Source organism: Mobula hypostoma, chromosome 4, assembly GCF_963921235.1.
Source record: "Mobula hypostoma chromosome 4, sMobHyp1.1, whole genome shotgun sequence".
Classification (NCBI taxonomy): Eukaryota; Metazoa; Chordata; class Chondrichthyes; order Myliobatiformes; family Myliobatidae; genus Mobula; species Mobula hypostoma.
The window spans coordinates 49,345,455-49,359,479 of NC_086100.1; the positions used below are offsets into that span (position 1 = coordinate 49,345,455).

Consider the following 14,025-nt stretch of genomic DNA (forward strand, 5'->3'; position numbering starts at 1 on the left):
CAAAATTTGCACCATCGTTTAAATCGTTCCTCTGACAAAAGGTTAAAGGAAAAATGGATATAAATTCATAAATTGAGGTGTAGAAATTAAGGATAATAAAAATAACTAGAAATAGTAGGTGTTTCAATCAAATAAACCAATGGAACAAACAAATTATCTGAAAATGTTTATGTAGAAAGTAACTGACTTCTTAAATATTTGTGTTAATCGATACAAAATTTTCACTTGATCAATGAAGCAATTAGCAGTAACACATCAGTCACTCCAACAACCCCCTCCATTCACCCACCTAACCCTACCATCACCATCAACTTCCCCTGTGGGGCAATTCTAGGGAGCTTTCACCGTTAGGCTTTACATTAACCACACTGAATGACATCTGCCACGAAAAGACCCAGTTCCATCAGCATCCAGTACAAGCCCTCTCCTCATTACTACCTTCGGGGAGGTAGTACAGGAGATCGAGGACACAACATTTTAGGAACAGCTACTTTGCCTCCTCCATCAGATTTCTGAACAGTCCATGAACACAACCCAACTATTTTCCTCTCTTTACGGGCTGTTTTTTTTATAATTTACATTAAAGTTATGCACTGCACTGCTGCCACAAAACAACAAATGTCACGATACATGTCAGTGATAATAATAAACCCGATTCTGATGAGTTCCGAAATTTATCTGTCCGCGGTCAACTTACAGATCCAAACTTTCAAAATTCAAGTGTCATTCACCATGCACATGGCTACAGCTGAACAAAAGAGTGTTTCTCCAGAGCCAAGTTGCAAAACACATCACTAACAGTCACACACAGCAGCTACGATTTAGTTCCGGTCAAGATGGCGCCAGTCAACAATGATTCCTCAGGCGACATCTTCCAGATGGTCAATCATTTCAGTCTTTCTATCTCTTCTACTTATTATGTTTAATTTTGTTTTTGAAACCGTTGGAGCCTAGGACTCACAATCTGTAGTTTGATCAAGTGAGATATATATGTATATACACACACAAACACACACACATATATATATATATATATATATATATATATATATATATATATACACACACACATATATATATATATATAAATAAAACAACCATATAACAATAACAGCACAGAAACAGGCCATCTCGGCCCTTCTAGTTCGTGCCAAACTCTTACTCTCACCTAGTCCCACTGACCTGCACTCAGTCCATATCCCTCCATGTCCATGTAGCTATCTACAGCTAGCGCTCTGCTATCCCCAAGAAAACTCCAGAAGAGAAATGTGAGCACAAGCTGCCACAAGGAGAAGCTCAGAGACAAGACAAAGGACCATGATTGACTTCATTTTTTGCCAATTAAATTGTCAAGGAAGATTGAAACATTGAGGCAAATGCAGGGGGGCTGCTAGTTCTCGGCACTCGGCAAGGGGCCGCTGGGACCCAGCACTCTCTGAGTTTTTAATTGAAATTCTGAGAATTATTCCTTGGACCGAAGTCCATATTACTCTCTTTCAGTTCTATGTTTTTTCATGTTCTTGCCCATTCTTTCTCGTTGCCAATTGGCATTCTGGGGGGTTTGGGTGATCTGATAGTCTTTGTGCAAGGGAGGAGTCGCTAGTTTTTGTTCCTTTTTCTTATCATGTGGGGGAGGGGTGGGATTGAGGTCTTTCTTTCACCTACTTCTACGGTTTTCTGTAATTTATGGCTATCTGGAGAAGACAAATCTTAGAGTTGTATTCTGCATACATACCCTGATAATAAAATGAACCTTTGAACCTTTTGATTACTCACACAGTCACTAACTGCACAAGTCTCTCAGTGGCAAGTCCTGAAGATTGATGGTACATGGGACGTTATCCTGGAGTCATGTTTCTGCAGTTTCTCATCTTGTGTTGGTTGAGCAACAAATGAAGACAATCCAGTTTGTCTTCCAGGGAGCAAACACTGGACAGCAGCACCAATGGGACAGGCAGCTTTCAGAGGCTAGTGCCCAACCCAGCACGGATTTCCAGCGTGCCCGCCGTACCTGTCTTCTCTCCAACGCTGCCTAGAGTACCTCCTCTCCAGGGTGGCTGTAACTGGTGCCACGACAAAAGAGCCCCAGTCCACACAACAACTGAGACCACACAACTCCCTCACCGTCAGTCTCACCAAAATTCAAAGTAAACCAATGAAATGGATGTGCAGTATTTTGTATTACCAATGTCCGAGAAAACTACCTAAGCCACACACTATATGTTGGATTCAGACAGGATGCTGCGACCAAGCACGCTGAAGTGACCAGTAAGTGTATTTTTGTTCATTTGCACTCTTCTGCTGCTGTAGCCAATCCACTTCAAGGTTCAACGTGTTGAGTGTTCAGAGATGCTCTTCTGCACACCACTGTTGTTATTTGAATTAATGCCACCGTCCTGTCTGACCATTCTCCTCTGACCTCTGCCACTAACAAGGCATTTTCACCCACAGAACTGATGCTCACTGGATGTTTTTTTTTGTATTTTTAGCACCACTCTCTGCAAACGCTAGAAACTGTTGTCTGTGAAAATCCCAGAAGATCAGCAGTTTCTGAGATATTCATACCACCCTACCCCACCGGGAAATAACAATGATTCCACGGTCAAACTCACTTAGATCACATTTCTTCCCAATCTGATGTTTGGTCTGAACAACAAATGAACCTCTTGACCATGTCTGCATGCTTTTATGCAATGAGTTGCTGCCACCTGATTGGCTGATTAGATATTGGCTGATTGGCAGCTGCACTGGTATATTTAATAAAGTGCCAATGAGTGTATATTCATGTTAGCTGGATATTGAACAGTTCCCTTTGTTGTTTTCATCCTGCTCCATACAGAATTCCAGTGGTGGCCATCCTCATCATACTCCAACCATAATGAACTTAGCTTTCAACATAACAAAACACCAAAGTCAACGTCCAACTAACAGTATTTTTCTGCAGTATCAAAAGCTATTTTAAAATGAATGCATTGATGATCTGCTGAATTTCCATCACTTATAAACATTGCAAATTCTTCAAAAGAATTCAAATCAACTTCTGACTAGTTTCCTCTCCCAAGCACTAAGCCAGTATTTGCCACCTTTCTGTTTCCATTACACAGATCTAATTAGCAACTCTCAACCGGGTATCAGCAGATACTGAAAACATTACCATTGAAGAGTGGTTATTTTGATTTTTAAAATATTATAATAAGCACTTTTAGGAAAAATGAGACTTTCTCACTAACTGAATCAAAATGCATTTAAAGGAAATTAAAATGATCTTTCTTAGAGACCAACTATTATCTGAAGAAAAAAATACCAGGATATTATAATCAAACAATTTCTAAAGAAAAGTTAACAACTTACTGCACAAAGTCACATTCTTCTAATTCAGTTTAATAAAGATTCAAATCTCACTGACATGGTAGTAATTTGCAAATATTAAATTCCTGTTTTTGTCCAATGTCAACTTCTCATAAGTATTGCTTTTATTTATGAATTATAGTAATTTTATAATATTATAAATCTATAATATAATATAATTTTGAAATGCTATTAAGAGTAATGGGTTTTAAACTTCTTATACCATCCAGAGCAGGCAGTTCTTATATTTTGAATTGCCGACAAGACATCAACCATCTCGGCTTCAGCACTCCTCTCTCCTCCTCCAACCAGACCCCTTCCAAATACACTGCCCTCCGCGCTCTCTGCACCAATCTCAACCTTACCATCAAACCCGCAGACAAAGGGGGCGCTGTTGGAATGTGATGCACTGACCTCTCCCTTGCTGAGGCCAGGCAGCAACTCCTAGACATCTCCTCATACCTACCCCTCAGAGGGCCCCACTCCAGACCATCAGAAAACTGTCTCTGACACCATCACTGACCTTACCCACTCGGAGAGTTCCCATCCACTGCCACCAAACTCTTTTCCCTTACCTCTTACTGCTCACTCCTACCTCCTACCCGAGATCTACAAATCGGACTGTCTGGGTAGGCCTACTGCCTCTTCCAGCTCCTGCCCCACTGAACTCGTGTCCTCATATCTTGAGTCCATTCTATTCCTCTTGGTTCAGTCCTTTTCCACCTACAGCTGCGACATTTCATATGCCCTCGATCTCCTCAGTAACTTTCAGTTTTCTAGCCCTGACTGCCTCATCTTCAATAGGTTCAATAGGTACACTTAATGTCAGAGAAATTTATACAATATACTTCTGGAAATTCACCACGGACAGTCAGTCCCTATTCACTTCTGTCCCCAATCATGAAGGCATTAAAGCTCTCCGCTTCTTTCTTGACAAAAGATCCAACCAATCCTCCTCCACCACCACCACCCTCTGCACGGCAGAACTGATCCTCACCCTGAACAATTTTTCCTTTGGCTCCTCCTACTTTCTTCAAACTCGAGGGGTAGCCATGGGCACTCGCATGGGCCCCAGCAATGGTTGCCTCTTCATTGGCTACATAGAACAGCCTATGTTCAAAGCCGTCCCTGGTTATATTCCTCAGCTCTTACTCCGCTACATGACGGCTGCACTGGCACAACTTCATTCTCCAGTGCTGAGCTCTTCAATTTTATCAACTTTGCCTCTAACTTCCACCCGGCCCTTAAATTCACTTGGTCCTTCTCTAATACCTCCCTCCCCTTTCTCAGTCTATCTGTCTCCATCTCTGGCGACAAACTGTCAACCGAGATCTTTTATAAATCTACTGATTCCTGTGGTCATCTTAACTATACTTCTTCCCACCCTATACCTGTAAAAAAATGTTATTCTCTTTTCTCAGTTTCTCCGCCACACTGCATCTGTTCCCAGACTTGGCTTTCAGAGATGTCCTCCTTCTTCAAAGATTGGGGAGACCCTCCTTCTACTATTGATGTTGCTCTCAAATGCATCTCCTCCATTCCCAGACATCCACACTCACCCCATCTTCCTGCTACCTTCGCAGTAATGGGATTCCTTGTCCTTACCCACTACATCATCAGCCTCCACATCAAACACATTAACATCCGCAACTTCCACCATCTCCAAAAAGATCTGACCACTAAACATATCTTTACTTCCCCCTTCCATTTTCCACAGGGATTGCTCCCTCTGCGATTCCCTTGTCCATTCATCCCTCCCCACTAACCTCCCTCCCAGCACTTACCCCTGCAAGTGGCCTAAGTGCTACACTTGCCTATGCCTCCACCCTCACCTCCGTTCAGTCCTTCGTGGTAAGGCAACACTTCATCTGCAAACCTGCTTGGGTTGTCCATTGGGTCTGCTGCTCCCAAAGCGGCCTCCTCTACATTGGTGAGACCCATCAGAAACTGGGGGACTGCTTCATCGAGCACTCCGCAGCATCTGCTACAAGCGGGACTTCCTGCTAGCCAAATATTTAAATTCCCATTCAGATTCTGACATATTGGTCCATGGCCTCTTCTTGTCCCAAGATGAGGCCACCCTCGTGGTGGAGAAACAACATCTCATATTCTGTCTGGGTAACCTCCAACCTGATAGCACGAATATCGATTTCTCCTTCCCTCCCCACCCCCCAATTCCTCACTCTGACCTCTTACCGCTTTTCACCTTCCTATTACTTGCCCCGGGTCCCCTCCTCCTTCCCATTCTTCTATGACTTACTCTCCTCTCCTATCAGATTCCTTCTTCTCTAGCCCTCCACTTTTCCCACCCACCTGGATTCACCTATCAACGTACAGCTAGTCTCTTTCCCCTACCCCCCAACTTTTTACTTTGGCATCTTTCCCTTTCCTTCTCAGTCCTGAAGAAGTCGCGGCCCAAAAGGTTGACTATGTATTCATTTCCATAGATGCTGCTTAACGGGCTGAGTTCCTCCAGCGTTTTGTGTGTGTGTGCTTCTTACATCATCATTGGTACCATTTTTACCTCTTTTATGGTTCGCTTTAAATGCATGTAGACACATTGTCCTGTTTTGCGATAATGCCTTTCCACATGTTCCCTTCCAAACCCAAGGAAAGTACTCATGCACACATAAAGGCCACCTTCAGATTCCTGTAATTTAAACAGAATAGAAAATTGGGGAAATACAGGAGACAGTTTATATTTCAAGAACAATTTCATATAATTGCAATATCATAAAAAGTTCTTAACTTCAAATTGTAATTCAACCGTAAATTAACATAATCATATACTTCCATAAAAGACAAATTAAATAGATTTCCTCCATGGAGGATGAGAGGTGACCTGATAGGGGTGTACAAGATGATGACAGGCATCAATCGTGTGGATAGTCAGAGGCTCTTTCCCAGGGCTGAAATGGTTGCCACAAGAGGACACAGGTTTAAGGTGCTGGGGAGTAGGTACAGAGGAGATGTCAGGGGTAAATTTTTTTTACGCAGAGAGTGGTGAGTACGTGGAATGGGCTGCTGGCGACAGTGGTGGAGGTGGGTACAATAGGGTCTTTTAAGAGACTTTTGGATAGGCACATGGAGCTTAGAAAAATAGAGGGCTATGGTTAAGCCTAGTAATTTCTAAGGTAGGGACATGTTCAGCACAAATTTGTGGGCCGAAGGGCCTGTATTGTGCTGTAGGTTTTCTATGTTTCTATGATTAAAATCAAATCATGAATCAAAATACTGTAGATACTGGGAATCTGAAATAAAACTCAGATAAGTCAGGCGCAAGATTTGGAAATAAGCCACTACAGGTTGGTATGGCATGCCATTAAGAAAATGACAAATATTTCATACTATTTATAAAAACAGGCAGTACAATTAAATATTAACAGAACTAAGATGTTGTATCCTTCAGTTTTAACATTTGATTTTTCTTTTCCTCTCCTCTGCTTTCATTCACCGCTTTATTTAAATCTATTCCAGACAAAAATACCCGCACTAACAAGTCTTCATCACCTTTCCTCAGCCAGCATAACAGATTCATAACGTTATACAGCTTAAAAACAGGCCCTTCAACCAATTTGTCCATGCTAATCAAGATTCATATGTAAGCTTAGCCAAATGCTTCCTATCAAAGTATGTGTCTGAATGTTTATTTAAAACCTTACATTTATACCTACCTCTATCATCTCCTCTGGCAGCTGCTCCAATCACATTGTGGAAAATTATAATTGATAATAAATAATATAAGAAGCAATATACCTGCAGACATTTAATTACCCTTCAGTCAAACATAAACCAATGCTTACCTTACAAATCCACCACAGACAAGTACATACCCTGGGACATATACACCATTTAACACTATTTTGGTTTGAATATGAAAGTCGTTTTTCTTTAAAAACTCTATTCAGTGTGTTCTTTCTACAAAGAATTCACCTCAAACTCATTATTACTAAAATAGTTCCTTAACTATATTTGACTGACTCCTGTGTTATATCTCACGTATCAATTTAATTAACTTTTCTAGTTGTAAGTTACCAAGTGTACTTTGACAATATAGCATGTTTACACAGCTTTGCGTATGAGGCTCCTTCTCACCAATGATGGTACCGTGAAGCCATAGTTTATTAATTTGCAGGACCCCAGTGTTTTCAGCAGGTTTACATCTTACTTCTAACTTGCTCTATATCAGGTATTGCCTTAAGTTTTCCTATAGGCAGAATATTAGATTACAAAGAACAGAATACAAAGTTTTAAAATAGAACAGAGCCAGACCTGTATGACTCGGTCAAAGTAGCACTTTTTCTCTAACCTGAAGAATGTAGTGTTTTATCTTCCATGTTCAATGGAATGGTAGATCAATTAACAGAAAGTAAAACCACAAAACAATTATAATAAGTGTGAAAATGTAAAATTTTCTGTTAGAAATGATCAAATTTGTACAAAGACACGATGTATATAAACTCAAATAGCAATATAAAGTGCACAAGAGAAAAGAATTGAGTGTACACACCCAGCTACTAATCATCAGTTTTAAAGCACAATTTCCATCACATTTGACATTTGAAAAGCAGCAATCCACTCAAGCATTACAAGATCATCTGACTTATTACCTTGAAATACAAAACAAGAAATTCTAATTATAATACTTAGAAACTGAAAACTAATACACTACCCTTTTCAGCCAAATGTGTTGATCAAAAATAGAGGAAAGAATCAGATTTGAGTCTAAATTCTTGTTTTACTAAATTTCTACTGGAATGTTGACCCAATATGCAAGTAATCTAAAAAAAAACACAATCACAAAGTCTGGAAATCTGTAATTTAAAAAGTGTTATTAAAAGTATTTGGAAATATTGTTTATCATGTTTAGAGTGCTTCACCATCAAGAGTACTTGTGAATGTCACTGGATATTGCACTGTACAGCCAGATCACACTTGCCCATTTCAGATATTTCAGAAGCAGCTGAAGATGGTGGGTTTAGAACACTGCCTGGAGAAACTCCTGCAATATCACCACAGTGCTGAGAAGGAGTTCCAACGATCACATCCACGTTCCCTAATGCTAGATATGTTTCCGGTCAGTGGTAAACATTGCCCCTTGATTCACACTCCAGTCAAGTAGCCCCGGCAAAACCTAACTGGAACACCAGTAGCACTTAACTGGTAACTGCCACTTAGTGGTATTGTCAATAATAGTTTTCATCATTTTGCTCATCACTGCAATGGTGCACAGCTCCTCGTTGATCTTCGGTGTTGGTTTGCAAGCTCTGGCTTTAATACATGTCATTTAGCCCTGATGGTACGACAGCATAACAGAATGGAGGTTGTTCCAAATGTGATGGCAGGGCTTTATCTGCAGATCAGCTATTCAATTCTGATTGCTATCAATTCTGTTATAGACCAATGAACTTGCTAGAAATTATATATTTGTGTTAGCTCTCCTGCCAGCTGCTACTGACAATGCTTGATTTAGGATTCATCCAACTTGGTCAGCAATGATACTTCAAAGTAACTCTTGATGATACAAGTGATGGATATTGAAGTCCTCTGCATTGAGTCCAATTCATGACCTTGTTTCTCCCAACTAATTATTCCAAGCAGGCTCAGAATTAGGTTTATTATCACTGACATATGTCATGAAATTTGTTTTGCGATAGTAGTACAGTGCAAGACATAAAATTACTATAAGTTATCAAAAATTAAATAAATAGTTTGAGAAAAAAATAACAGGGTAGTGTTCATGACTGTTTCAGAAATTTGATGACAGAGGGGAAAAAGTTGTTCCTAAAACATTGAGTGTGGGTCTTTAGGCTTCTATAGCTCCTCCCTGATGATAGTAATAAGGGGCATGTTCTGGATGTTGAGGGTCCTTAATGAAGAACATTGCTATTTTAAAGATGTCCTTGGTGACAGACCAGAGCTGCGTCTGTGATGGAGATGGCTGAGTCTTCAATCTTCTGCAGCCACTTACGTGCAATTCTTTACATTGGAGCCTCCAAACCAAGCAGTGATACAACCAGTCAGAATGCTCTTCACTGTACATCTGTACAAATTTGCTAGTCTTTGGTGACATATCAGACCTCCTCAAACTTCTCATGAACTGTAACTGCTGGCATGCCTTCCTCACAACTGCAACAATGTGTTGGGCCCAGGGCAGATCTTCAGAGATGCTGACACCCAGGAACTTCAGGCTGCTCACCCTTTCCAGTGCTGACCCCTCAACAAGGACCGATATGTGTTCTCCTGACCTCTCATTCCTGAAGTCCACAATCAGTTCCCTAGTCTTCCTAACACTCAGTGAGAAGTTATTGTTGCAACACCACTCAACCAGCTGATCTATAATCACTCCTGTAGGCCTCCTTCTTGCCCTTTGAGATTCTGCCAACAACAGTAGTGTGGCAAATTCATATACGACATTTGAGTTGTGCCTAACCACACAGTAGAGTGAACAGAGTAGTGGGCTAAGAACTGATCAATGAGGTGCAGCTGTGTAGATTGTCGGTGATGGGGAATGTTATTACTGCTCCACACTCACTGTGGTCTCTTGACAAAGAAGTCAAGGATACAGGGGGAGTACAAAGGCCCAAGTTTTGATGTTTGCTGAGGGGATGATGGTATTGAACATTGAATTGTAATTGATAAACAACAGCCTGACGTATGTTGTGCTGTTATCTAGGCACTCCAAAATCAAGTGGAGAGCCAATGAGGCTGCATCCATTGTAGAATCACAGTAGTACAAGGAATTATTATCTGGGGGCAGGGGAGGGAAGGAAGAGATAATGGAAGTCAGCTGGTTGCAAGGAGCAGAAGGTTTATGAACCCATTTGTCTAGATGTATTTAAGATGTCAAGGGCTTAGATTGTCAAGATCATTGGGTCCCAATTGTATACTGTCACGCTATCTCTAAAAGATTTCTCCTGCTAAGGGACAAGAGGTATCGACCTCTCCCAATTTAGGTCCATTCACCAGGAGAATTTAGCCATCGATTGTTCCCCGTGTTAGCTAGTTCCTTATTTCAATGTTATACTCCCCACAAATGGAAATATTGACTTCGTGTATGCAAATAATTAAAGAAAATTATGTCGATTGAAAAACATATTTCTTTTTCCTGTTGGAAATAACGAGGAAGTTATTCAGTTAGTATTACAAGTCAAACGGTTCCGGATAGGATCTTAGACAGGGATGCGAAATCTTTCTTATACTTAATCGCCACTTGATGGAGCACACAGGTTCCAGTTTCACTGGTAATATCGTGATCACATTACACCACAAATAAAATACTAGATAACAACCAAAAGTACCGCATTCAACGTTACTAATACATTGAAGCAAGTAATTGATAAAATTAATTCATTTCCGTTATCGTCCTAAACTGGTTGTTATGGTCAAATCTGTCCATCGCTAACGAGAAAAAACGACACCCGAGCCTTAACTATCTGGATATAAATAACCTGTCCCGGCCACTGTTGATGAACGCCAAACAGCTGAATCACTTTTACCACATTTTAACATTTATATCCTACAAAAATTAATTTAAAAACTGACAGTTTCCATGCCTCCCTTTTGAACTTGTACGACGAGTTAAAAGCTCGATGCTGTTTTCTGCTACAACTTTTCTTTTTAAAGCAATCGTTTAAAGATTTCGTTACCATCCACTTGCTTTTCCCTCTAATTTCCTCCCCTTTACTATCCAACTCCCTCCTCCCCATTTCTGTTTAAATTCTCTCCGTCCATTCAGAGCAAACAAATCCAAGTCCCTCTACATCACTCTGTAGTTCCGTTACCAGCTGCTGGCCCCGCCGCTCACTCACTAAACTTCTCTTCTTCTCCCAGGGTGGATTCGCCCAAAGGTGCAACAAGTTCGCCAACAGAGGGACATCAGTAGGGGCTGCAATTCACGTGTCAATAAAGAACATTCCAGTCCGTCAGTCTAGGAAGCCTTACTTACTGGGGAGTCAAAGGAGAAGGCGCATTCGTTCTTGTAAACCCTGTCCCCTGATCTAGGGACTCTGATAGTTGGCATGTACGGGACCAGCAGTTCTCCGATGTCTGCAGCCATGTTGACATTCCTAACCCAGAATGCTGTTCAGGGCAGACATTGATTATGAAGAGAACTGGACGAGCAGAGACAGCAGGACGATAAACTATTTTTAAACTAGTACCGCCCTCCCTCCTGCTATAGGAGCTGCTGACGTTCCTGTACTCGGAGTGGGGTGGGGGTTGGGGACGGGGTCTTACGTCCAGTGAATAAATTGAGTGAACTTTAACAGAGGATTCTTACGGTAACGAAGCTGAAACGCTTACACTTTTTTATCCCTCTTTCTACAGATGCTGCCTGACTTGCTGAGTGTTTCCAGCACTTTGTTTTATTTTTATGGTTTTGTACAGTGGCTAAACTGCACAAGTCTAAGTACCAACAATAACAAGTCTTTAACAGACTTTCTTTGTGTCGTGTCCACGAGTTTATAGTAGAAAAACAATTGAGCTATGCACACATTCATTACTGAAGGCGGTAAAAGAGACTTCAACCTAAAGTATTTTACTCTGTTTCAGTTTCCTCAGGTGCTGAATCATCTGCTGATTATTCCCAACATCGTGATTTTATCAGAATAGTTTATTAATCACATGTACATCAAAACACAGTGAAATGTATCACTTGCAGAAACATTCAACACAATGGGAGGATGTGCTGGGGGCAGCCCACAAGCGTCTTCACATATTCCAATGCCAACAGAGCATGCCCACAATGTTCAGTAGAACACACAACCAACATACAACAAGCACCAACAGCAAAACAAACCCCTCTCCCACCCAACACACCTCTGATCCTAGGACAGGCCACCTCCAAGTCTCTGGGCTCCAGACCATGGCTCTGCAATTACAGGCATTGGTTCTTCAAACTCTGCACTTGCTGACCCAGAGGCTTTGACCTCTGTGCTTTGACTGCCAGAATCACCAGCAAGCCTGGGACTTACTGATCATGGGTCTCCAGCCCCAGGACTTGCCAGCCTCAGGGATCACCAGCACCTGTTTTTGGGACATGCAGATGTTGGACCTTGAACCTACATCCTCAGGGTTCACTGGCCTCTGACCTTAGAGCGTTCCAACCTGAACCCTGCATTTACGGCTCCTGACCTCTCACTCACCTCATCCCTTTCTTTACCCCTAATCTAACACAAATAATACAGAGGGGAAAATGTGACCACACAACAGGCAACCAGAAATATTCTTAAATAATATTATTGCGTAATCACAGAAGCAGTTGCTAAATACCCTGTATATGAAAATTAATTTAATTGAACTTCATAACAATTACGAAAAAGAGTGATCAAGGTCCACCCAGAACAGTATCTAAAAAGACAGAATACAGTATTAATTATATTCTGCAGGAAAACATTTGAACGGAATGCAAAAGATAAGTAAATATTATTCAGCTTGAAGGGAATGGAAATGCAAGTAAACATGAAACAGGTGTCAGCAGTTGGAATGAATTGTTCACAGACCAAATCTAAAGAATCGATATAGTCATTGAATCAGAATGGTAGGAAATACATTATTTTATATTCACAGTGTACTTGGATAAAAGTTGGAAGTGAAAATCAAGATGAAAAATATTGTCACTGAGTTATAAACAATCTAAGGTAGTTGACGAGGTGTGAATGGTCCACAATAAATTGAGATATTGCATTAATACATTAATTCCATACCATTCACTATGAAGTGAAGCTACCAGATAGAATGAATATCCATTATATATTGAACTAAAATTCAATTATTAGCTTACAGAATACCAAATTAAGATCATAAATTAAATCGACAAGTCATTAAAAAGGATTTGCCTAGTGTTAAACGTGTTAAAATGAAGGTGGAATTTCAAAGGAAAATTTGGCGTTCAAGATTCTTAATGGTACAGGTCGAACACCCAAGGAAATGGCTTTCAACCTATATTGCAGTAGTCCTATCTTGAATTAAGGTCCTAGCCTCCTTTAAGTAGATTTTCATCCCCACTTCTAGGTTTGTGACAGAAGAAAGGTTACTGATGAAGCACCTGAGCCTGACTAAGCCTCAAGGAATTCCTACAATAATTCTCCGGGGCTGAGACGGTCCATGTTCTGGGATGCTTTTGCTGAAAGGAAATTCAACTTTGCAATTCCTTATGATCATAGTGGAAGAAGTGAAAGGAAAGTTAACCCGGACACCTTCTGATGTCTAATTCTACAGAATTAATTAATTAATTAATTAGGTGGACAATTTCACCTGCTTGGTCTCCCGGGAAATTCTGCACAGACAGGAAAGTAGTGGAGAGACTGGATGCCACTACTTTGTCCCTGGTGTCCAAGCTGGTTAAGCAACAAAGCATGTTCAAATATTCTCACCAACAGCAAATCACAACCTTCTGCAAATAGTTTAAACATTTTACAGAATGTGAAACAAATACTGGCACTTACACAATAATCTGAGGCAAAAGTTGTTCTCAAAAAAACAAGTATATTTATATTCTGGGGAATATTTATATAAGGAGATTGCAACCTACATATATACATAAAACCAGTTTGCAGAGAGTTTGCTAACCAGTAATTATACTTTACCTCATCATTAAAAACTCGCTTACACCTTACCCAACAAAGCAGAATATTTTCAGGGTATATTTATAGTTTATTTTGTTTGATTATGGTG

General features: G+C 40.6%; 1 protein-coding gene across 3 annotated transcripts in view; it reads right to left on the reverse strand.

Annotated features, from left to right (window-relative positions):
• usp13 (ubiquitin specific peptidase 13) overlaps positions 1-11,459 on the reverse strand; it is a 108,892-nt gene extending 97,433 nt beyond the window's left edge. For 2 of the 3 annotated variants that reach the window (XM_063045759.1, XM_063045758.1), the window contains exons 1-2: positions 11,297-11,459; positions 5,873-5,998 (exon numbers count right to left, since the gene is read on the reverse strand). In XM_063045759.1, coding sequence (XP_062901829.1) covers positions 5,873-5,998; positions 11,297-11,407 — 237 coding nt within the window. In that variant the 5' untranslated portion in view covers positions 11,408-11,459. Of the gene's footprint in view, positions 1-5,872; positions 5,999-11,132; positions 11,257-11,296 lie in introns of those variants that run through there. The other variant, XM_063045760.1, reaches the window with a different exon arrangement.
• Positions 11,460-14,025: the final 2,566 nt, after the last annotated feature.